Below are 24,819 nucleotides of genomic sequence, written 5' to 3' on the forward strand. Positions count from 1 at the left end.
AAAGTTTATGGAGTCAACATTGTCACAGTCTGGAAACAATGATCCCTCTCATTCCCTGCCTACAACAGGAGTTTCTTTGGTGGGCAGAGACATGTCACCAGAACATGGGGCGGTCATTCGCTCAACCCCGTGTCACCCAAACCCTAACTACAGATGCATCAGACTATGCTTGGGGAGCCCACCTGGCGGGGAGATGCATTCAGGGCATATGGAGCCCAAAACAAATGTATCTGCATATCAACCAGAAGTAGATGTTAGCTGTTCAGAATGCACTGACAGCCTTCAAGGATTTACTTCATCCAGGATAACTATTGATAAAGACGGACAACACCACAGTTATTTGGTACAGAAACAAGCTGGGGGGGTACACATTCCTACCCACTTTGCAGACTAGCCATGACATTGTGGGACACAACCCTGACTTATCAAGTACATCTTCAAGCTCAATTCCTGCCAGGGAAACAAAATACTCTGGCAGACGATCTAAGCAGAAATCTTATGGACCCTCACGAGTGGAAACTGGACCCACAAGTCTTCAGCATGATAACAGAGAAATGGGGGAGTCCAGACATAGATCTATTTGCTTCTCCCCAAAATTATCAACTGGACAAATTCTGCACAAGGACTTATCACAGACAAGCATGGAAAGTGGATGCCCTATCCTTTAGTTGGAAAAACCTATCAGTCTACGCCTTTCCTCCTCTGCCTCTTCTCCCCAAGGTCTTACTAAAGGTCAGACTGGAAAAGCCTAAAATGATCCTAATTGCCCCAGACTGGCCTCGCCAGTACTGGTACCCAATTCTAAGGAATACATCTCAACCTCCATCCTTGGTACTTGCCTCAAATATCTCATCTACTGTCTCAGCAAAGCAATCAAATTCTGCACAATCAGCTCCAAACTCCGAACCTGGCAGTGTGACTGATCATGTAATTATTCAAACACCACCTCTCAGTAACTCTGTGATGGATGTCATTTTGGAAGCCAGAAGGCCTAGTACTAGAAAATCTTATGCTGATAAATGGAAGAGATTCTGTGCTTGGAACCGAGCACAAGAAACGGACACAGCAAAGCCAAATATTCCTCAGATTTTACAATACTTGACTGAGATGCTTGACCAAGGGCCTATCCTTTTCATCAATAAAAATCCATGCCTCTGCCATCTCGGCTCATTAAAACACAGAGCCTCCCATCTTTTCTCATCCTCTGCTAAAACATTATCTTAGAGGGGCCAAAAATGTAAGGCCTCCCAGAAGATCACCAACTCCTGCATGGGACCTCTATTTTGTGCTGGAAAAACTCACCATGCCTCCTTTTGAACCAGCAGCTACTGCGGATATAAAGTTTTTATCTTGGAAAACAGCTTTCCTTCTGGCAATCACTTAAGCAAGAAGAGTTTCAGAACTACAGGCCCTCATGACTGTGAAGCCTTTTATTACATTTCATCCGGACAGGGTGTCCCTCAGGACCAATCATTCCTTTATGCCTAAGGTGGTATCCAGTGTGGCTCTTAACCAAACTATTCACCTGCCAACCTTTTACCCAAAACCGCAGAATAAGGGAGAGCAGATGCTGCATTCCTTGATGTACACAGACAACAAAGATTCTACTTGAACAGGACCAACTCTCTAAGAAAGTCTGAGCAACTACTGGTGGCATTTGCTGCAAGATCAGAGGGAAAGGCTATTTCAATGCAGACTGTTTCAAAGTGGATAAGCCACTGCATTTGTTTCTGCTACTTGCATCATGGTAAACCGGTGCCCAAGGAAATCAGGTCACAGTCCACCAGGGCTGCATCTACCTCAGCAGCTTTTCTCAGAGGAGTTCCAACCAAAAACATTCTAGCAGCTGCTACTTGGAGCTATGTTCATACATTTACAAAGCATTATCATTTGCCTCTCTTTTCTAAATCCAGGGCAGGCTTTGCCACTGCAGTTCTGCAGGGCCTTATAGCCGCTCCTAATGCTATTTAGCTCCATCCTCCTATCCATAGCTTTGGGATTCTACCCAAATGTAAAGACTGCAACAGTGAAACACGAAGAACATAGTACAGATGTTCTTCGTGTTTCACTGTTGCAGTCCTAACTGTAGGGTGTTCCTGCCGGCAGGCAGCCCGAGGTCGGCCAGAATCCCAAAGTCTGGGTCCGGCGTCGGCTGTAAAAGCTAGTACCCTGACGTCAGTATGCTTTGGTACATAGCCTTCAGCCGACGCCATCTTCTCCAGTCTTTCTTGCCGTGCGGTGGAAAGCAGCTCGCAAGTCGTTGGTTGGCGATTTTCGAACAGCGTATTTGGTTGTTGTCGGTCCGAAGTTCTTACTTCTCTTCTCAAAGCTAAGTACCCGTTGGGAATCTTTTCTTGTTCCTCCGATGTCAGAAAAAGTTAATAATTGTATAGCGTGTGGGAAACAAATACCTCATAAAGATTTCCACTCTTACTGTCTACCTTGCTTAGGCCCTGACCACGACGTTTCTTGTTGTCGGTTCTGTGCCAGGTTCAACTCTCGTACTATCAAGCGCAGGTACGATTGGGCTTTAAATTATTTTGGCAGACGCTTCAATTATAGAATGTCATCGGACACTACCGGAGTTCAAAAGAAGCGCAAAGACAAAGACAGGCCTCCGAGGTCCAAACAGGACTCGTTGCAGCTGGAGCCAGCGTCCGGTTCGGCTGTCGTCAGTGAGGCGCTTTTGCAGCCCTGTCGTCCGCCACTTCTGAACCGATGGCCGATACGGACTCCCATGGGGAGCCATCAAGGCCCACTATTTTAACTGCTGCAGGACCTTTGGACGTCGCTCCTTCAGATGGGTCCGGAACCGCTGTGCAGGTACCGGCTTCTGAGGGGGTTTTCAGGCCTACTCACATCACTATTTCAAAGGCAAAGACTCCTGTTAAGTCTAAAGTTCCAGCTCAAGCTGCTTCTGAATCCACTCCCAGGACACAAAAGCAATTATTGAGGATGGCTGAAGATTTACTTACAATGATTAGGGGTTCTCACCCCCTCCTGAGAAAAGGCCTCGACAGGATGTTACTCTGGATTCCTCTGACCAGGCTTCTGTATCTTCTGTTTCTTCCTCAGATCAGGACTATTCCTTTCCTCCTTATGAGGATTCGGATGCTGAGGACTCTCTACCCTCGGCCTCTCCGCCTGAGGATTTTTCTTTTGGGGAAACCTTGCATGAGATGAGGGAACATTTTCATTGGGAAGGACAGGAGTATTCTGCTTCCAAGAAGAGGCTTTGAGAATTTCTTCTTCTTCCTCAGCATAGGCCTTTAGCTATCCCTCCTGTTTTGGACATTGTAGATGATGCTTTTTCTGAGGCTAATTTGAATCCTGATTCCATGCCTCCTGCTCCTTCTAAGCCTGATAGATTTTATAGGGTTCCTGACTCTCATTTATTTTTATTTAAAAACCCTTCTGGATCCTGAAACTATTTCTCAGGGCTCTAAGGCTGCTAAGGTTGCTACTTCTAAAAATCCTATTCCCTCTGAGAAGGATTCTTGTGCTTTAGACAGGTGGGGAAAAAAGATATATACTTCTGCTACCCTGTCTGTAAGGGCTTTAAATTGCCAGTTTCATATGTTTAAATATCAGCAATTTCTTTTGTCTGTTTTAAAGCAAAAGCTTGCTTCCCTACCTGCTTGTGCAGAGGATAAGGAACTTCAGGATGTTTTGCATGCTACTGAACAGGTGAACAAGCATAGCTTACATTGTGGTTTTGCTGCTTTGGATGCTTCCTGCAGGGCTGCTGCCTCTGGTACTGTTATTAGTAGACATGCCTGGCTTCGTGAACAAAGTTTACCTGAACAGGTTAAGGCTAAGTTATTAGATGCCCCTGTTCAACATGATGTTCTTTTTGGATTCAAGGCTGAGGAAGTTATTAAAAAGATGGAAGAAAAGGCAAAGTCTATGCAGACTGTAAAAGATTTCTTGCAAGTTCAGCCTGCTAGATTTTCCAGGAATTGGCCCTCTAAAAATTGGTCCTTTCCCACGTCTGACAGGCCTCAAAGGGGAAGATATAGGCGCTCCAGAGGTCGTGGTCAAGGCCAGGCCTCTTACAGATCTAGACAATGGACTGCTTCTTCACCTAGAAGGGGAGAAGACAGATCCCAATCTCAAAGAAAGCAAACTCAATGACTCTCTCGGTTGGGCTTCAGGACCCCTTCACCTGGATGCCCCTCTCGGAGGAAAACTGTCTCTTTTTTACAGAAATTGGACTCATATTACCCAGGACAGATGGGTATTGGGCGTGATTTTAAAAGGTTACAAATTCCACTTTCACACTTTGCCAAGGGCTCACGGTTGGCCAGATCTGCCAAAACATCAATGGTCAGAGGCCTTAACTCAAGTGGATGCTCTTCTGGCCATGAGAGCCATAGAGCCTGTTCCACTCTCGGAGATGGGAAAAGGGTTTTATTCAAGACTGTTTCTGGTTCCCAGAAAACAAAACTCATGGAGACCTATTATGGACCTTTCTGTGTTAAACACCTTTTTGGAAATTCCAAAATTCAAGATGCTTACTCTGCAGCAACTAATTCCAATGCTCTCTCAGGACGCCTGGATGGTGACATTGGACTTAAAGGAAGCCTATTTACATATTCCCATCAGGCAAGAACGCAGGAAATTCCTCAGGTTCAAGGCAGTTTCAATTCTCTGTTCTGCCCTTTGGTTTATCTACTGCGCCCAGAGTCTTCACCAAGTGCCTGGCACCAGTAGTGGCTTACTGCAGACTTCAGGGGATCCAGATTTACCCCTATTTGGACGACTGCCTTATTCAGGCAGACAGCAAAGATCTTCTGCTTCAACATCTGGACTTTGTTCAACGTCTTCTCCTCCTACTGGGATTCTCAGTGAACATAAAAAAGTCACATTTGATCCCTTCTCAACAAATGGTATTCTTGGGAGCCCTCTTAAATACAACCTTACAAAGGGCCTTCCTCACTCCAGAAAAACAAACTCAGCTGGCTTCTACTTTCAACACCTTAGCAACTCTATCTCAGCTCACTGCAAGGAAATTCCTGCAGGCTCTGGGCTACATGGCTTCCTGCATTCTGTTGATTCCAAACGCAAGGCTTCACATGAGAAAGCTTCAATGGTATCTGAAAAGTGTATGGTCACAGCATTACCACGATCTGGATATTCTGATTCCTTTGATCCCCTGCCTTCAGAGGGAGTTCCTCTGGTGGTCCAGGGCATGCACTTTAAACGAAGGAAAACCTTTTCGTCTTCCTCAACCTACTCAAATCCTAACCACGGACGCCTCGGATTATGCTTGGGGAGCACACTTTCTAAACAATTGCCAGCAGGGAACCTGGACAAAGGACCATCTTCACTGGCACATCAATCTGAAGGAAATGTTGGCAGTTCAAAATGCCCTTCTAGCCTTCAAGAACCTTTTACAACCAGGGCCTCTGCTAATCCGCACAGACAACACCACGGTCATGTGGTACATCAACAAGCAGGGGGGTTCTCATTCATACCCCCTTTGCAGACTAGCTATGACTTTATGGGACACAGCTCTAAATTTGAATCTACATCTCCAGGCTCAATTCATTCCAGGAAAACAGAATCTCTTAGCAGACAGCCTGAGCAGAAACATCTCAGATCCTCACGAATGGATGCTAGACACCAACTTATTCAACAGGATTACTGCAGTTTGGGGATGTCCCCAGATAGATCTATTTGCATCCCATCTCAATCATCAGCTGCCTCGTTTTTGCACCAGGGCCTTCCACAAAACAGCTTGGAGAGTGGATGCCCTGTCCTTCAGCTGGAGAGGTCTTTCAGGATATGCCTTCCCTCCTCTTCCTCTACTACCTCGGGTATTACTGAAGATAAAACAGGACAAGCCCAATTTTCTCATCCTGATTGCTCCAAATTGGCCTCGACAGTTTTGGTATCCAACTTTAAAGCACCTGTTCTTGGGGCCTCCTTGGATTCTCCCTCTGAACCCTTCGCTTCTGTCCCAGCATCAGGGTCAGTTACTACATCCCAATCTCAAGACCCTTTGCCTGGCAGCTTGGCTCTTCAAAGGAATTTGATTTCCTCTAGTCTTCCCAAACAAGTTTTGGATGTTCTTTTGGAAGCTAGACGGCCTAGCACTAGGAAATCCTATGCCTCTAAATGGAAGAGGTTTGGTATTTGGATGCAAGACCGAGGTTTGGATCCTCTGGTTCTTGATATCTCTTCTATTTTGCTTTACCTTTCGGAACTTTTATCTAAAGGACTATCCTTTTCCTCCATTAAGATTCATGCTTCTGCTATTTCTGCGCATTTCAGTTCTGATCCTCCTGTTTTTTCCCATCCTTTGGTGAAGCAATTCTTGAGAGGGGCTAAAAATTTGCGGCCTCCCAGGACCCCTCCTGTCCTTGCCTGGGATCTTTATTATGTTTTAGAAAAACTTACTTTGCCTCCTTTTGAGCCTGCTGCATCTTCAGATATTAAGTTTTTATCTTGGAAGACTGTTCTTTTATTAGCATTGACCTCTGCCAGAAGGGTCTCAGAGTTGCAAGCTCTTATGGCTGTGGAACCATACCTTATTTTCCATCAGGACAGAGTATCCTTGAGGACCAATCCTACTTTCATGCCTAAGGTGATTTCGAAAGTGGCTTTAAATCAGACAGTTCACCTTCCTACTTTCTTTCCAAATCCTCAAAATAAAGGGGAAAGGATTTTGCATTCATTAGATGTGCACAGACAGTTACGATTTTACCTGGACAAGACTAAAGAGTTCAGAAAGTCTAATCAATTGTTTATTTCTTTTGATTCCAGTTCTCTTGGAAAACCTATTTCTAAACAAACTATTTCCAAATGGATTGCTGGTGGAATTAGATTTTGTTACACTCATCATGGGAAGCAATTTCCAGGTACCATTAGAAGTCATTCTACTAGAGCAGCTGCCACTTCTACAGCTTTCCTCAGAGGAGTCCCTACCAAGGATATCTTGGAAGCTGCCACTTGGAGTTCTGTCCATACTTTTTCCAAGCACTACAATCTCCCTCTGTTTTCTAAGACCAGGGCAGGCTGTGCCTCTGCTGTTTTGCAGGGTATCCTTGCCTCCCCTTCTTCTATCTAAAACCTCCTCCCCGTTTACACTGCTTTGGGATTCCACCCTACAGTTAGGACTGCAACAGTGAAACACGAAGAACATAGTACAGTTGTGTACACCTACCATAAATGTAGATGTTCGAGTGTCTTCACTGTTGCAGTCGGTTCTCCCTCCTATCCCCTCTTTTTTCTCCCTTTTCCCTTTTTGTGGTGTATTTGTGTTTCCTTGTTGGATTCATTTTCGGTTTATTGGGGACTTCTGACATCTGGGGCAAGAAAGGCTGGAGAAGATGGCGTCGGCTGAAGGCTATGTACCAAAGCGTACTGACGTCAGGGTACTAGCTTTTACAGCCGACGCCGGACCCAGACTTTGGGATTCTGGCCGACCTCGGGCTGCCTGCCGGCAGGAACACCCTACAGTTAGGACTGCAACAGTGAAGACACTCGAACATCTACATTTATGGTAGGTGTACACAACTGTACTTTGTGTACAGTTACCATAAATGTAGATGTTCGAGTGTATTCACTGTTGCAGTCCGGGTTAACCCACCTGCCATCCCTCTTTTTCCTAGAACTTCTCTTTCCTTAATTATATTCTACAGCATTCCTGGTGTATTTGCTTTTAGGTGAAGGTAAAGTTTATGTTGTTACAATTGCATTTGTATATAGCTATGTATCTATATATATATATATAATTTTTTTTCTCCCCATTTGGGGGGCACCTGACATCTGGGTCAAGAAAAACTGAAGAAAATGGCGTTGGCTGCATGTTTTATACCCCTGACGACCTGACGTCATGGAAGAGGAGACAGCCACCGATGCAGATCCCAAGACTTTGATATTCAGGCCGACTGAGGGCAACCTGCCAGCAGATTACCCAAATGTAATGACTGCAACAGTGTATGCACTCGAACATCTACATTTATGGTAAGTGTACACAACTGTACTTTCTTCGTGTTTCACTGTTGCAGTCATTACATTTGGGTTATCTGTTTGCAGGTAGCCCTCAGTCGGCCTGACTAATGGTCTTGGGTCCTGGGTCGGTTGCTGTCCCTTCTTCTATGACGTCAGGTCATCAGGGGTATAAAACATGCAGCCAACGCCATTCCATCAGTCTTTCTTGCTGTGCGGTGCCTGAAGCAGAAGCAGTTCGCAAGTGCCGGTTGGCCAACTCCTGAAATTTTCGTTTTCGAGTTTCAGAACCGAAGTCTTCAACTAAAGCTAAGTATCCCGTTGGGGAAACTTTTTCTTGCTCCTTACCGATGTCATTGAAAGTTAATAACTGCATTACTTGTGGAAAGCAAATACCTCATAAATATTTTCATTCATACTGTATTCCTTGCCTAGGCCCTGACCACGACGTACCTTGCTGTCGGTTTTGTGCTTCATTTAATCGGCACACTATCCATTGTCTGTATATTTTCGCCTCTAAATATTTCCGTTCTCGGTTTATTTATTCAGAAATGTCAGTTAGCCATCTGACTTCCGGGATTCCAAAAAAATGCAAAGATAAAGACAGAGACAGTCCGCCGAGGTCTAAAACTGCCGACGACGCTTCTCTTAAGCCAGTCGCCAGTTCGCCGGTACTCAGGCACTTTCGCAGCCCCTGATACCCGCTACTTCTGATTTGCAAGCCTCTACTGAGACCCATTCGGAGTCCGGTATGCCGCAAGATGCTTCAACTATGGAACCCGCGGATGGCTCTACCTTGGATGGGTCCGGAGCCGCTGTGCAGGCACCGGCTTCTGAAGGTGTATTCAGGCCTACGGACTTGCATATTAAACCGATGCCTCCTTCTTTACTTAGGACTAAATCTCGATCCATGTCTAAATAACCGATGTCCAGGCCACATGCTCAGGCCTCTATGCCTAAAAAACAAAGGATAAGAATGGCTGAAGATCTAATAACTCTAATCAGGGGTAGCCAACCCCCCCCCCCCCTTCTAAGAGGCCTAGTACTGAAGATGATTATGAATCTTCTGGTCAGGATTCTGTTTTTTTTCTGATTCTTCGGATGAACTGAATTTGCCCTTATCTACTTATGAAGATTCTGATGCAGGGGACTGTTTTCCCTCTGCTTCCCCTCTTGAGGATTTTTCTTTTGGGGAAACCTTACATACTCTAAGGGAGCATTTACACTGGGAAAGCCAGGATTTTTCTGATTCAAAAAAGAGGCTTAAGGATTTCCTTCTTCTACCTCAGCATAGGCCTTTAGCTATTCTTCCTGTGCTAGACATTGTTGATGATGCTTTTTCGGAATCTAGTTTGGCCCGATTCCCTGCCTCCTGCTCCCAGAAAACCTGACAGATACTACAGGATCCCTGAGTCCTACAAGTTCCTTTTCAAAAATCCTATTGCAGATTCAGAGACTATTTCACAGGGGCCCAAGGGCATTAAGGCTTCTACTGCTAAAAATCCTACCCCTTCTGATAGAGACTCCAGGGCACTGGATAGATGGGGTAAGAAGGTTTACACTTCTGCAACCTTGGCCATGAGGGCTTTAAACTGCCAGTTTCATATGTTAAAGTATCAGCAACATGTTATTGGACTGCTTAAACAGAAAATTATGTTGATTCCTGACTGTGTGGAAAATAAAGAATTACAGGATTTAATGCATTCTGGCGAACAAGTTGGAAAACATACTTTGCAATGTGGTTTTGATTCTTTAGAGGCCTCTTGCTGGGTTGCTGTTACTAGGTCTGTGCTCAGAAGGCATGCTTGGCTTAAGGAGCAGTCTTTGCCTGATCATGTTAAAGCTAAATTGTTGTATGCTCCTTTAAATCAGGACCGCCTGTTTGGCAACAAGGCTGAGGAAGTTCTTAAAAAGATGGAAGATAAAGCTAAAAGTCTATGCAAACTGTTAAAGAATTTTTTGCAAGTTCAGCCTCCTAGCTTTAGTAGGCACTGGCCCACTAAGAATTGGTCCTTTCCAGCCCCTTCCTGGTCTTCTCAAGCCAAACCAAAACCACCAGGTTTCAGTTCCAGGGGACTCACATAATTAAGCAGTGTGGGGCCTCCACTTCCAAATCTGGGAATAATAAAATTCCCCCCTATGGTAAACTGTCTTAATGACTTCCTTTTAAAATTTCCAAGCACTTATCAACTGACTGCCCCTTTGGGGGAAAGATTGCAAAGAATTGGGAACTCATTACCCAGGGCAAATGGGTTTTAAATGTAGTGTCCCAGGGATACAGATTTCACTTCCACACGTTGCCAACACCAAGTGTGTGGCCGGACCTACCCACAAATCAGTGGGCAGAGGCCCAAAAACAAATACTTTCTCTCTTAAGCATGTGGGCTATTCAACTCATACCAGAAGAGGAAAAGAGATAAGGTTTCTACTCGATACTTTTCCTGGTGCCCAGAAAAGACAATTCATGATGTCCTATCCTGGACCTGTCTACTCTAAACACCTTTTTGGAGATTCCAAAATTCAAGATGCTGACTCTTCAGTTACTTCCTATGCTAGGCAAAGATGCCTGGTTGGCAACACTAGAGTTAAAGCAAGCATACCTGCACATCCCAATCAGGGAATCTTCAGAAGATACCTACGCTTCAAAGCAGGCTACACGCACTATCAGTTCTCTGCACTACCCTTTGGCTTATCTACTGCGCCCAGGGTATTCACAAAGTGCCTAGCTCCAGTTATTGCATTTTGCAGGCAAAGAAATATTCAAATGTACCCATACCTGGACGATTGTCTAATTCAGGCAAAAAGCCAGGACATAGTTTTGAATCATCTGGCCTTTGTAAAAAGGGTTCTAACTTGTCTGGGATACACCATAAACTAAAAGAAATCGCACCTAGTACCCTATCAACAAATTATATTCCTGGGAGCAAGCTTGAATGCAACTTCCCAGGTGGCTTACCTCACACCAGAGAAACAAATTAATTTGACAACCTACTTCAAACAAGTGGCCACAAAAACCCTGCTATCTGCAAGACAAATACTGCAAGCCTTGGGGTTCATGGCCTCCTGCATTCTTCTAATTCCATATGCAAGACTGCATATGAGGAAACTACAGTGGTATCTAAAAAGCCTATGGTGTCAACATTCTCAAGACCTAGAAACGATTCCTGTCATACCTTGCCTACGCCTAGAGATGTTCTTCGTGTTTCATTGTTGCATTCATTACATTTGGTAATCTGCTGGCAGGTTGCCCTCAGTCGGCCTGAATTCCAAAGTCTTGGGTCCTGCGTCGGTTGCTGTCTTCTCTTCCATGACGTCAGGTTGTCAGGGGTATAAAACATGCAGCCAACGCCATTTTCTTTAGTCTTTCTTGCCGCACAGTGCCCGAAGCAGAAGCATTTCGCAAGTGCCAGTCGGCCAACTACTGAAATATTCGCGTTTGAGTTTCAGAACCAAAGTCTTCAGTAAAGCTAAGTACCCCATTGGGGAAACTATTTTCTTGCTTTTTACCGATGTCAGAAAAAGTTAATTGTATTACTTGTGGGAAGCAAATACCTCATAAGGATTTCCATTTATACTGTATTCCTTGCCTAGGCCCTGACCACAATGTGCCTGGCTGTAGGTTTTGTGCTAGATTTAACCAGCTCACTATTAAGCGTCTGTATATTTTGGCATCTAAGTATTTTGGCAACAGATTTAACTACCCAGAGATGTCGTCGGATAGCAATCCGACTACCAGAGTACATAAAAAACGCAAAGAAAAGGACAGAGAAAGGCAGTCGAGATCCAAAACCGACGACGAAACTTCTCCTAAGCCAGTCGCCGGTTCGCCGGTACTCAGTGAGGCGCTTTCGCAGCCCCTGATACCCGCTACCTTCGAGTCGCAGGCCTCTGCCGACACCCATGTGGAGTCAGGCATGCCGCAAGATACTCATGGTATTGGACCAATGGATGTATCTCCCTCAGATGGGTCTGGAGCCACTGAGCAGGCACCTGCTTCCGAGTGTGTATTCAGACCTCAACATTTTTACATCAAATCGACAAAAGCTGCAAAACCAAAGGCAAAGACACCTTCTAAAACTAAAAAAACTGACACCTGAGCCACGTGCACAGGCCTCTATGCCTAAAAAACAGGTGATCAAAATGGCTGAAGACCTTATTACCTTGATCATGGGTACCCATCCCCCTCCAGATAAGAGGCCTAGGCAACACACACTGACTATGAATCTTCAGATCAGGTTTCTATTTCTTCTGATTCCTCTTCTGATCAGGAATTATCTTTACCTCCCTATGAGGATTCTGATGCTGAGGAGTCTATTCCATCTTGCATACTTTGAAGGAGCATTTTCACTGGGAGAGTCAAGACTTCCCAGAATCAAAAAAGAGGCTCAGGGATTTCCTCCTCCTCTCTCAGCACAAGCCTTTAGCCATTCCCCCCTGTGTTAGACATTGTGGATGATGTTTTTTTCAGAGTCAAGCCTGACCCCTGACTCTCTTCCTCCGGCTCCCATTAAGCCTGACAGGTATTACAGGGTCCCTGACTCTCATAAAATTTTATTTAGAAACCCTGCTGCTGATCCTGAAACTATTTCACAGGGTCCTAAGGGAGTTAAGGCCTCAACAGCAAAAAACCCTATCCCTCCGACAGAGATTCCAGGGCGCTGGACAGATGGGGAAAAAAGGTTTATACATCTGCAGCCTTGGCAATCAGGGCCTTAAACTGTCAATTTCACATGCTTAAGTACCAACAACATGTTATGGGATTGCTGAAACAGAAAATGATGTTGATTTCAGAATGTGCAAAAATAAGGAATTGCAGGAATTATTGCATGCAGCTGAACAAGTTGGAAAACATACTTTGCAATGTGGATGTTTTTCGTGTTTCACTGTTGCAGTCATTACATTTGGGTAATCCTGCTGGCAGGTTGCCCTCAGCCGGCCTGAATTCCAAAGTCTTGGGTCCTGCGTCGGCTGCTGTCACCCCTTCCCTGATGTCAGGGGTATAAAAAAAGCAGCCAACGCCATTTTCTCCAGTCTTTCTTGCCATGCGGTGCCTGAAGCAGAAGCAGTTCGCAAGTACGGGTCAGTCGACTCCTGAGATTTTCATGTTTGAGTTTCAGATCCGAAGTCTTCAATAAAGCTAAGTACCCCGTTGGGGAAACTTTTTTCTTGCTCCAGACCGATGTCAGAAAAAGTTGTTAATTGTATTTCTTGTGGAAAGCAAAACCTCAAGGATTTTGATTCTTACTGTATTCCTTGCCTAGGCCCTGATCACAACGTTACTGGTTGTCGGTTTTGTGCTAGATTTAACCAACATACTATTAAGTGTCGGTATGATTTTGCTTTAAACTTTTTTGGACACCGGTTTAATTATCCTGAAATGTCGTTGGATAGCCATCCAACTACCGGAGTTTACAAAAAAACGCAAAGAAAAGGATAGAGAAAAACAACCGAGGCCAAAAAACGACGCAGCTTCTCCTAAGCCAGTTGCCAGTTCTCAGTGAGGTGCTTTTGCAGCCCCTGACGCCCGCTACTTTAGAGTCGCAGGCCACTACTGACTACCACGTGGAGTCGGCCATGCCGCTGGATACTTAAGGTATTGGAGCCTCGGACGCTAATCCCTCAGATGGGTCCGGAGCCGCTGAGCAGGTACTGGCTTCTGAGGGTGTATTCAGACCTAAACATCTTTACATTAAAATGACTTCAGCTTCAAAGGCAAAGACTAAAGCACCTTCTAAAGCAAAGAAACAAACTCAAGAGCCACGTAGACAGGCCTCTATGCCCAAAAAATAGATGCTCAAAATGGCCGAAGACTTGATTACCTTGATCAGGGGTTCCCATCCCCCTCCTGATAAGAGGCCTAGGCAAGACACTATGAATCTTCAGATCAGGTTTCTATTTCTTCTGATCAGGAATATTCTCTTCCCCCTGTGAGGATTCTGATGCTGAAGAATCTGTACTTTCAGCATCTCCTCCTGAGGACTATTCCTTTGGGGAAACCTTGCATACCATGAGGGAGCATTTCCAGTGGGAGACCCAAGATTTTTCAGAATCTAAAAAGAGGCTCAGGGATTTTCTTTTACTACCTCAGCACAGGCCTCTAGCCATTCCACCTGTGTTAGACATTGTAGATGATGTTTTTTCGGTGGCTAGTCTGACCCCTGACTCCTTACCCCCAGGGGCTCCTGTTAAGCCTGACAGGTATTACAGGGTTCCTGACTCTCACAAATTTCTTTTTAAAAACCCTGCTGTTGACCCAGAAACTATTTCACAGGTTCCAAAGGAAGTTAAGGCTTCCACTGCAAAAAACCCAACCCCCTCTGACAGAGATTCAAGGGCACTGGGTAGATGGGGAAAAAAGGTTTACACATCTGCAACTTTGGCTATAAGGGCCTTAAACTGTCAATTTCATATACTTAAGTATCAGCAACATGTCATGGGATTGCTTAAACAGAAAATGTTAAATTCTGAATGTGCAGAAAACAAGGAAATGCAGGATTTATTGTATGCAGCAGAACAAGTTGGAAAACATACTTTGCAATGTGGTTTTGATTCTTTGGAGGCCTCCTGCAGGGCCGCAGTTATGGGTTCTGTAATTAGGAGGCATGCTTGGTTAAAGGAACAAAATCTGCCTGATCATGTTAAAGTTAAATTACTAGATGCGCATTTACAGCATGATACTTTGTTTGGTGTTAAGGCAGAAGAGGTGTTAAAGAAAATGGAGGACAAAGCTAAATCTATGCAAACTGTCAAAGATTTTTTACAAGTACAGCCACCTAGGTTTAGTAGACACTGGCCTACAAAAAATTGGTCCTTTCCTGTGTCAGACAGACCTCAAAGGGGCAGATCCAGACACCCTAGGGGCAGATCCCAGGTGCAAGGTTCTTATAGGCCCAAGCAGTGGGGTGCTTCTACCTCCAAAGCTGGAGAAGATAGATCACAAACATACAGAAAACAGTCCCAATGACTTCCAGAAAACAGTCCCAATGACTTCCCCCTGCCTGCACCAAGCACTTATCTTCTGGCAGCACCCTTAGGGGGAAAATTAGCAGTTTTTTTCAAAATTGGCACATCATAACCCAGGACAAGTGGGTTCTAAACAGTGTCACAAGGCTACAAGTTCCATTTCCATACTCTGCCAAAGGCAAACAGCCAGATCTGCCAAAAATTCAATGGGCAGAGGCACAAAACAAGTCTCATCCCTCATGGACATGGGGGCCATTCAACAAGTACCAGAGCAAGAGCAGGGACAAGGATTTTACTCAAGACTGTTCATGGTACCCAGAAAGGACAAGGCCTGGGGGCCGATACTGGACCTGTCTATTCTGAACACTTTCCTGCATATTCCAAAATTCAAAATGTTGACTTTGCAGCAGCATCTGCCCATGCTGGGCAAGAATGCTTGGCTTGTGACTTTAGACCTAAAAGAGGCAATACCTGCATGTTCCAATCAGACAATCATACAGAAGATACCCAAGGTTCAAGGCTGGTTCAATGCATTACCAATTCTCTGCACTCCCCTTTGGCTTAACTACTGCGCCCAGGGTCTTTACAATGTGCCTGGCACCAGTAATTGCATTCTGCAGACAAAGATGAATACAAATATATCCTTACTTGGACGACTGGCTCATTCAAGCAGAGAACAAGGACATTCTACTTCAACATCTGGCGTTTGTGAAAAAACTTCTAACTTGCCTAGGGTACGCAGTCAACAAAAAGAAATCAAAACTAGTACCCTCACAAGAGATAACACTCCTGGGTGCAAGCTTGAATACAACTGCCCAGATGACTTATCTCATGCCAGACAAACAAAGGCAACTGACTACCTATTTCAAAATGTTGGCAACAAAGGCCCAGTTATCTGCAAGAAACATTTTGCAGGCTTTGGGCTTCATGGCATCCTGCACCTACTAATTCCATATGCAAGACTGCATATGAGGAAACTTCAGTGGTACCTATTGGACTCAACATTGCCACAGCCTGGAAACGGTCATTACTCTCATTCCCTGCCTGCAACAGGAGTTTCGATGGTGGGCAAAGGTTTGTCACCAGAACAAGGGACAGCCATTCACATTACCTCCAGCCAGGCAGACACTAACAACGGATGCATCAGACTATGCCTGGGGAGCCCACATGGCAGGAAGATGCATTCAGGGCACATGGTCCTCAAACCAAATGCATCTACATATCAATCACAAAGAGATGTTAGCTGTTCAAAATGCCCTGACAGCCTTCAAGGACCTACTTCATCCGGGGCAACTACTGATGAAGACAGATAACTCCACGGTCATGTGGTATATAAACAAGCAGTGGAGCACACATTCTTACCCCCTTTGCAGACTAGCCATGACCTTGTGGGACACAGCTTTGACTTGCCAAGTACATCTGCAGGCGCAATTTCTGCCAGGAAAGGAAAATACTCTGGCAGACGAACTAAGCAGAAACCTCATGGATCCCCACGAATGGAAGCTGGAGCCACAATTCTTCAGCATGATAACTAGGAAATGGGGATGCCCGGACATATATTTATTTGCGTCCCCCCTCCCCTCTCAGTTACCAACTAAAAAGATTCTGCACAAGGGCTTATCACAGACAAGCATGGAAAGTGGACGGCCCTATCTTTCAGCTGGAAAAACCTATCAGTATATGCCTTTCCTCCACTGCCTCTTCTCCCCAAGGTGCTCCTAAAGGTCAGACAGGAGAAGCCCAGTACTTGTATCCAGTACTAAGAAACTTATCTCTATACCCAGCTTGGACCTTACCTCAAATACCTCGACTACTGTCCCAGCAAAACAATTGGATCATGCACAGCCAACTAAGAACATTAAACTTGGCAGCATGGCGGATAATGTAGTCATACAAAAAACACCTCTCAGTAAAGCTGTGATTGATGTCATTCTGGAAGCCAGAAGGCCTAGTACTAGAAAGTCTTATGCTGGAAAATGGAAGAGATTCTGTGCCTGGTACCATGCACAAGGAACTGATACAGCGGTGCCAAGTATTCCTCAGATTTTGCAATACTTAACTGAGATGCTGGACAAAGGCCTATTTTTTTCATCAATTAAAATTCATGCCTCTGCCATTTCGGCTCATTACATTACAGAGCCACCACTTTTTTCTCACCCTTTATTAAGGCAGTACCTCAGAGGTGCCAAAAATTTAAGGCCCCCAAGAAGACTACTAATACCTGCATGGGACCACAACTATGTCTTGGAAAAGCTCACCCTGCCTCCTTTTGGGCCAGCTGCTACTGCTGATATGAAGTTTCTATCTTGGAAAACAGCGCTGCTCTTAGCAATTACTTCTGCAAGACAAATTTCAGAGCTACAGGCGCTCATGGCTGTGGAACCTTTCATCATTTTTCATCCAGACAGGGTCTCCCTGAGGACAAATCCAACATTTATGCCTAAAGTAGTTTCCAGTGTGGCTCTTAACCAAGCCATCCATCTGCCAACCTTTTACCCAAATCCACAGAACAAGGGGGAGAGAATTCTGCATTCTTTGGACGTACACAGACAATTTAGATTCTACTTGGACAGAACCAAAGCTTTCAGGAAGACAGAGCAATTACTAGTGGCATATGCTGCAGGATCACAAGAAAAGCCCATCTCAAAGCAGACTATTTCTAAGTGGTTAGGCCACTGCATTCATTTCTGCTGCTTACACCATGGCAAGCCAGTGCCTAAGGGCATTAGACCTCATTCCACCAGAGCTGCAGCCACCTCAGCAGCCTTTCTCAGGGGAGTACAAACCAGAGACATTTTAGAGGCGGCTACTTGGAGTTCAGTGCACACCTTTACAAAGCATTATCATCTGCCACTCTACTCTAAATCCAGGGCAGGCTTTGCCACTGCAGTTCTGCAGGGCCTCATAGCCGCTCCTACTGCTGTCTAGTTCCAGCCTCCCAACCATAGCTTTGGGACTCTACCCAAATGTAATGACTGCAACAATGAAACTCGAAGAACATAGTACAGTTGTGTACACTTACCATAAATGTAGATGTTCGAGTGTATTCACTGTTGCAGTCCTGGTTACCCTCCCTCCAGCCCCCTAACTTCTCTTGGCTATATCTCTACTTTCCTTTACTATACTTAAAAGCCTTTTTGGTGTATTTGTTTTTTTGTTGGAGGTATATCTTTGTACTTTTATATTTAATTGCTTTCCATTAGGGGGGCACCTGACATCTGGGGCAAGAAAAACTGATGTAATGGCATCGGCTGCTTGTTTTATTCCCCTGATGACATAATGGAAGAAGGGACAGCAACCGACGCAGGACCCAAGACTTTGTTAATCAGGCCGATTGAGAGCTGCCTGCAAGCAGATAACCCAAATGTAATGACTGCAACAGTGAATACACTTGGACATCTACATTTATTGTAAGTGTACATAACTGTACTTTTCTGCTACTCGTACCACGGAAAGGACCTGAATCAGGGGATCAGGGCTCATTCTAGTAGAGCTGTAACTTCCTCCAAAGCCTTCTTCAAGGGCATAGACACAGCTACCATCTTTGCAGCAGCCGCCTTGTCCACTGTACAAATCACCAAACATTAAAAACTGGACCATATCTCTAGAGCAGGTTTCTCAAGGGCAGTATTGCAAGGATTTCTGGAATCTGCTCTGTCTACCTCCACCCTTCCTCCTTCATAAGCTGTGGTTCTCTCCTACAGTAAGAATACTGCAACATAAGAATAAAAGGGCATAGAATACTTGTGTAAAATCTTACCATAACCATAGATGTCCTCCTCTTCCATGTTGCAGTATTCCTTCCCTCCCTCCTAACCCCCTATTTTCATATCTACCGGTCTAGGGGCCTTCATAGTGCCCCTTCCGGCACTAATGTCATTTTTGGACAGTCTGTAACATTTCACCAGTTTGAAGGGCATCTTTTGGGCATCTCCTAGGCTACCATCCATCTGGGCAGTTCTGAGGTCTGTGCTTGCAGACGTCACATTTAAGGTCCCTGGTTTTTGGCCCTAGATGTGACGTCCCATGCACCAACAGTAACCAGGCTGAAAGCTTTTGTATAGGAGTTGACGTTCGGGTCGGGTAAGAATACTGCAACATGGAAGAGAAGGACATCTATGGTTATGGTAAGATTTTACACAGCTATTCTTTGTCTTTGTTTAGCCAGGCTATACAAGGAGTTGGACACCACATTAAATGTAGTTTTGATGCTGTAGAGTCCTCCTCTAGAGCAACTGCCACTAGTTTCGTCCTCCTTAGGTATTCATGGTTGCGCAATCAGTCCATTCCTGAAAGCTTTTGTATAGGAGTTGACGTTCGGGTCGGGTAAGAATACTGCAACATGGAAGAGAAGGACATCTATGGTTATGGTAAGATTTTACACAGCTATTCTTTGTCTTTGTTTAGCCAGGCTATACAAGGAGTTGGACACCACATTAAATGTAGTTTTGATGCTGTAGAGTCCTCCTTTAGAGCAACTGCCACTAGTTTCGTCCCCCTTAGGTATTCATGGTTGCACAATCAGTCCATTCCTGAAAATAAGAAAGCTAAAATTATAGATTCCAGTTTAGACAGAAATTTACTCAGGCAGCCAATCTTTTAAAAACTGTCAAAGAACAGGGAAAAAAAACATGAAAGACTGTAGACTGCTTCTGTTAACCTCCGTACCTAGTTACCAGAAGAATTACCTAACAAAACGTACCTCTTTTGTTATAAGAGATCCTAGGCCCAGCCAGAAACACAGGAAGGCCCCCAGATAGAGATTTGCTGAGAAACCACAGATAAATCCTTCTTTTGGGGGCCTCCCTTTGGAGGCAAATCTCTGTGACTGTCTGCAAAGTCTCCCCACCCGTATTGTGAGGCCTCCAGGAAACTCAATAATTATTTTGTCAGATGAAGGCAAAAACTTGTCTTGTAAGCTTTTTGTGAAAGCCCGCAAGAGGTAAGCCTGGGATAGCTTGAACTTAAATGTGTGGGAGTGTAAGCATCCTATTTCAATTCATAGTTGAAAATTTAGAGCCAGATGGTGCCACTCTATGAAATATTTGTGCGTCTTAGCTAGTTGCCCATATCCCTTCTGGATAGTAGATTAAGTAGAAGAAGAAATAGGAACTCCTAAATATCTTATGTAGTCCTGTGTGGTTAAACGTGTAATGTTCTTTTACAGATGGCAGTACTGAGCAATTCATAGCGTGAATCATTGTCTTGGAAGGATTTTAGCTAATTGCCTGTGAGTTGACTAAAATGGTAGATTGTCACCAAAGTGTTCTGCTTGGGTCCTGCAGGAAGATCAATAGGTCATCTGCAGAAAGAGAATATCTGTTATTTAGAGGATAATCAAGTTCTTTGTTGTGGATATTAAAAGTGAAAGATTTGAGATACAGGACGAATAGCAGTGGAGAAAGGGGTCACCCCATCTTGTGCTTCTAGAGATCCAAAAGGGAAGATGACCACCAAGTTTGATATTTGTTAAGGCATCCTGATACGTTATAATTTTTTGCTGCTGGCAAGGCATTGCAGGAATGTATCAGACTGTGGTCTGCCAGGGGCACAGTGGCCACTATCATCTTTTTGTAGAGGGGTGAGTGTATAGGTCATCTTGAAGACAACCATCTAGTCCTGTGTTCATACTTCGCTTGAACATTGCAGACTGGGCATTTTGAGAAAGCCTTGAACAGGATATATCACTTGCATTCTGCAGGACCTTCTGCAGCATGCCCTTGGACACTAACCAACCTCCCATGTAAGAAATAAGTTTTGAAATGATCCCTGTAGCACTGATAATTGAAACCGTGATTATATGGAAAACATTGTGTGAAGAAGTTAACTGTACTTGATGTTTGATTAGCATCAATGGTGAATTCCTTTCCCTTGCCCCTCTTTCTCACTCCTGAACATACAAAGGTGCAGATGGGTATAGTTCACCTCCTCACTTCCCCTCATTCCTTCTATGGCTAGAAGGACTGTAGGCTTTTTAGTATCTTTCAAAGAGCCATTGTTTGTGGGCTTTGTTTGCTTAACATGGGGGCAGATTGTACCGGGGGAGTCTCACTGCATTCTGTGAGTCTGCCCAGGACATCAGGCCTTGGCCTGTGTCAGATTCCTATAAGATTACAGCAGTGATTGTACTGAAATATGTACTGTTATGATAAGTTCCTTATACAATTTTGCCTTTCCATTTTAACAGTTATTGTGCACTGCACAATGCAAAGCTCTAAAGGGTTCTTCTCAAAACGTTAGTTTTTACTTTCCCTTTTAAGTCTTTTATCAGCAGTGGTTTTTGCTTATTGTCTTTTAAGAAGATCCTGAATGTGCGTATTGTCAACTGAGAACTTATGCCAAATCGTATGACTTGAGTTAAAAAATGACTGTTGTAAATTGAACCCGTACTTCCAGTATGTAATCCTGGTGCTGTGATGTATATGTGCTCCTATCCTTCTTGGCATCTTTGGGGTTATTTGTGAGTAGTAGGTGATTTCTTCTTTCATTGTGCGTAAAAGGGATTGAATAAGCATTCCCTTTTAAAGACAGGATGGTGTTTGAGCAGCAATATTTAACTAGGATTTTTAATTGACTCCAATGAAAAATTAGGTTTTATGCCCACTTGGGACTGTATTGATCATCAAATGGAAATAAACTATTGCCTGAAATGCTTAGTTCCAGAATCATTCATATCTTGCTTTTTGTCTCGTGTAGTGCAGCCTGCTTTATGTGCATGCTATTTTCTGTAGTCTTCCTCCCATTGTCCATGAATTGCAGTCATTTTCCTGACATTCTACCCATTGTTTGTGTAATATGTCTGTCAGTAGCCGTACTACAGTTGTGTGCTGTTCATCTGCTTTGTGTGTGTGTGTGTATGTTGGTCCCCAAGAAGCCACATCACTGTTTATGCAGCAGTTCCTTTTTCCTCCCTTCCATTGAATGTGTGAGGCTGTCCTCTGTTTGCTGACTCCCACTGTTTGTGATATTGTGTTGTCTTCATTCCTGTGGTGTTCTGTTGTCCATGTCTTTTCAGACTGCTTTCATTATATAGTCTTGACTCATAAGTGTGCGTTGTTTGTTCCTGTGACATTCTCTTGTCCTTGACTTCTCAAACTGTTTTCATCACATAGTCTTGCCTTATAATTACACAAGCTGGCGTGGCTGTAACTATTAGTTTAAGCTGCCGTCCAGTGTCCATATCAGAGTTTCCCTTTCTTCCTGTTTAAAAGACTACCTTTGCTGACTGGAATCCTTACTCCAAGTATTTTTCTCACCTCTCCCCAGCAGGTGTTCATAGCTCCTCTCCTTGTTCACAGAGTATTCCAGACTGACCTTAGCTTCACCAAACTAAATCCCTGTCCTATTATGAGACCATTGAGGAAATCAGGCTGTGTTTAGAAGCATGTTCCCTTTGTCACATTACGTTGAGCAGCCTTGGCACCTCTGTGATCACTGGTCCTGGGAGATGCGCAGACCCTTCCATAGATGCCCAACTTCTGACTGAGTGACTTGCCTCTCATGCAGCACAGGGCAGACCAGTGTATGCTGAGTATTGTAGTAAGCCTTTAAGGCTACCTACTCCCCTACCAACCTTCTGGATTGGTGAGACAGTTTTGGCCACTTACTGCCATCCTTCCCCCGAGACGACTCCAGTATTCCTGAGTATAACTGAACACTGGTCATTGTGGGCCCAATAAGGGGTTTATCACTCTGTGCCACAGGGCTGCTCGCCCCAAAAAGTTTTTTTTTTTTTTTTGGGGGGTGGGGGGCTGCAGAGCAATGTTTTTTGCCCTTTTCCTTCCCTCCAGTGGCTTCAAGCTCAGACAGGCTTTAACTTGCCTGCCTCCTGTCTAAGTTTGTCTGCTGTCGTTTTTTTCAAATGTAGTTTTTTTAAGAATTTCCCACTGATTGCAGTAGAGCTGTTTTGTAATATCCCAAAAAATCTCAAGTCTTCCAGTGGTGACAGTGACAAGTTTTTGACCCATAGTGCATTCTGTTGGTCATCAGCTGTTTTATGCAGAAACCTTGACCTTTTATTGTTGTACTGGCCTACTTCTTTTTTGGTTGTGTCTGCATCAGTTTTTACAGTGCATGCCTGTGTAGTTTTGTGTTTCATAGTACCATTGATGCTGCATTTAATTATTTTATGTTATATTTTATATTATATTAGATATATCTGTTTTATTTTCATAATATCATTGATGCTGCATTTATTTTGTCGTGTTACTAAGGTTGCCCATTTAGACCGAGGTCCATTTATTTGGAAGCACAAAGAGAAAAGTTTGAGAATACATAGCTTGAATATTGTCAAATACAGTTGCACAACATTTGCTATGGTTAAGTAATGGAATGTCATTTCTGCTTTTAGAATGTAATTGATGGAGATCTTTGCGAACAGTTCAACTCCATGGATCCAGGCAAACAGAAGGGTGTGGCCGAGGAGCTGGACAGGACTCCACCTGAGGTCTCCAAGAAACTTGAAGACGTTCGTACACGCTATGCTTTCTAAAGACAGCTTTTTCTTTCCAATGAATGCATACTACAGCTGCAGTCGCTGAGCTGGCTGAACTTTTTAATAACAGGACTCCTCTGTTTTCTGCTAAAGGAGACATTAATTGAAAGTCGTCAAACCGCAGCTGCTGCACCAGTATGAACTTAATGCAGGGACCTACTAAAAAGGTTGAGTGACAGCCCCCTCAGCTCTGTGCATGTCACTCTTGCACAAATTGACAGCAGTGTAAACATGTTGAACAAGAAAGTTCAGACTCAGAATGATTTAATTTTTTTTTTTTTTGAAGTTTCTCTCTTTTTAAGAACTGGGAGTTTACTTTGGTACAGCAGTCCTTGGCATAATTGAACAGTCTTCACTTTTACCTTATTAGTATTTTGATGTCAGTACTTCTGTTTCTGCTTTTTCAAGTAACTATAACAGTTTTGTTACTTAAAAATAATTTTCTAAAAAGAAAAGTCAGTTTGTGCTTTCAGCACCCAACTTAATACTAAGACTTGCCATTTTATCCGTTATTTATTTTGTATGATGCTGGGTTAAAAGTGGTAGTCTGCTATGCATAGTACGGCCTCACTGTTGAGTGCACTTCATTTTTTTTTTCAATGAGTGTGCAATCTTAACAGCTGCTTTATAATGGATATGGAAGGATTTTGAGTAATAAGATTTCATTTCTCATTCCTTTCCCTGTCAGTAGGTAAATAAATTATAGTATTTTTAATATTTCCTGTAGATGTGCTTCTGTTTTGTAACTTGTGGAGTAAGCCGGGGTGTGAGCTATTGTGAAACAAATTATTATTGATACAAATAGTGCACTGTGAATAAGAGCTCTTTATTTTCCACTGTGACAGAAAATAGAAGTCCCATTTTAAAATATTCTCATGTGTATTCTTTTCAGATTTTATTGGATGATTTGACTGTGGCATGTGCTTTGTAACTGCCATAATACTGATCGTTTCTTTTTCCAAGGCTTTAGAATGTGACCCTACTTCTCATGGTGTAACAGCAGCTTTTGAGATAGTGCATTGTAACGTAAAATGAGAAAACTGTGCATCAAGCTTAGCAGGAAGTCTGTGGTATCTTGTTCTAGTATAAAGTGATAGTCTTTTAGGGCAGAAAATGTCTGTGCCTTAAGTGGTTTGAAGTGGCAGGAGTGGAGCTGTGATGGCAGCTTGTGTAACCCAAGATCTGACGATGTCCTTTTCATTCTTCTCCCGGTTGGGTCACAGGTCCGATCCTCAGATCCAACTCTGTTGCAGTTTACACAGACTAGGATCCAAATGTTCTTCGTGTTTCACTCTTGCAGTCATTACATTTGGGTAATCTGCTTTCAGGTTGCCCTCAGTCGGCCTGAATAACAAAGTCTTGGGTCCTGCGTCGGTTGCTGTCTCCTCTTCCATGACGTCAGGTCG

At 43.9% G+C, this 24,819-nt stretch overlaps 1 protein-coding gene across 1 annotated transcript in view; it reads left to right on the forward strand.

Annotated features, from left to right (window-relative positions):
- Positions 1-24,130, forward strand: part of SF3B3 (splicing factor 3b subunit 3) — a 2,130,119-nt gene extending 2,105,989 nt beyond the window's left edge. The window contains exon 34 of the mRNA XM_044079526.1: positions 23,270-24,130. Within this exon, the coding sequence (XP_043935461.1) occupies positions 23,270-23,410 (141 nt within the window). The 3' untranslated portion in view covers positions 23,411-24,130. The remainder of the gene's footprint in view (positions 1-23,269) is intronic.
- The last annotated feature ends 689 nt before the right edge of the window (positions 24,131-24,819 follow it).

This window comes from Protopterus annectens, chromosome 8.part0 (assembly GCF_019279795.1).
Source record: "Protopterus annectens isolate FY-2018-M chromosome 8.part0, PAN1.0, whole genome shotgun sequence".
Classification (NCBI taxonomy): domain Eukaryota; kingdom Metazoa; phylum Chordata; order Ceratodontiformes; family Protopteridae; genus Protopterus; species Protopterus annectens.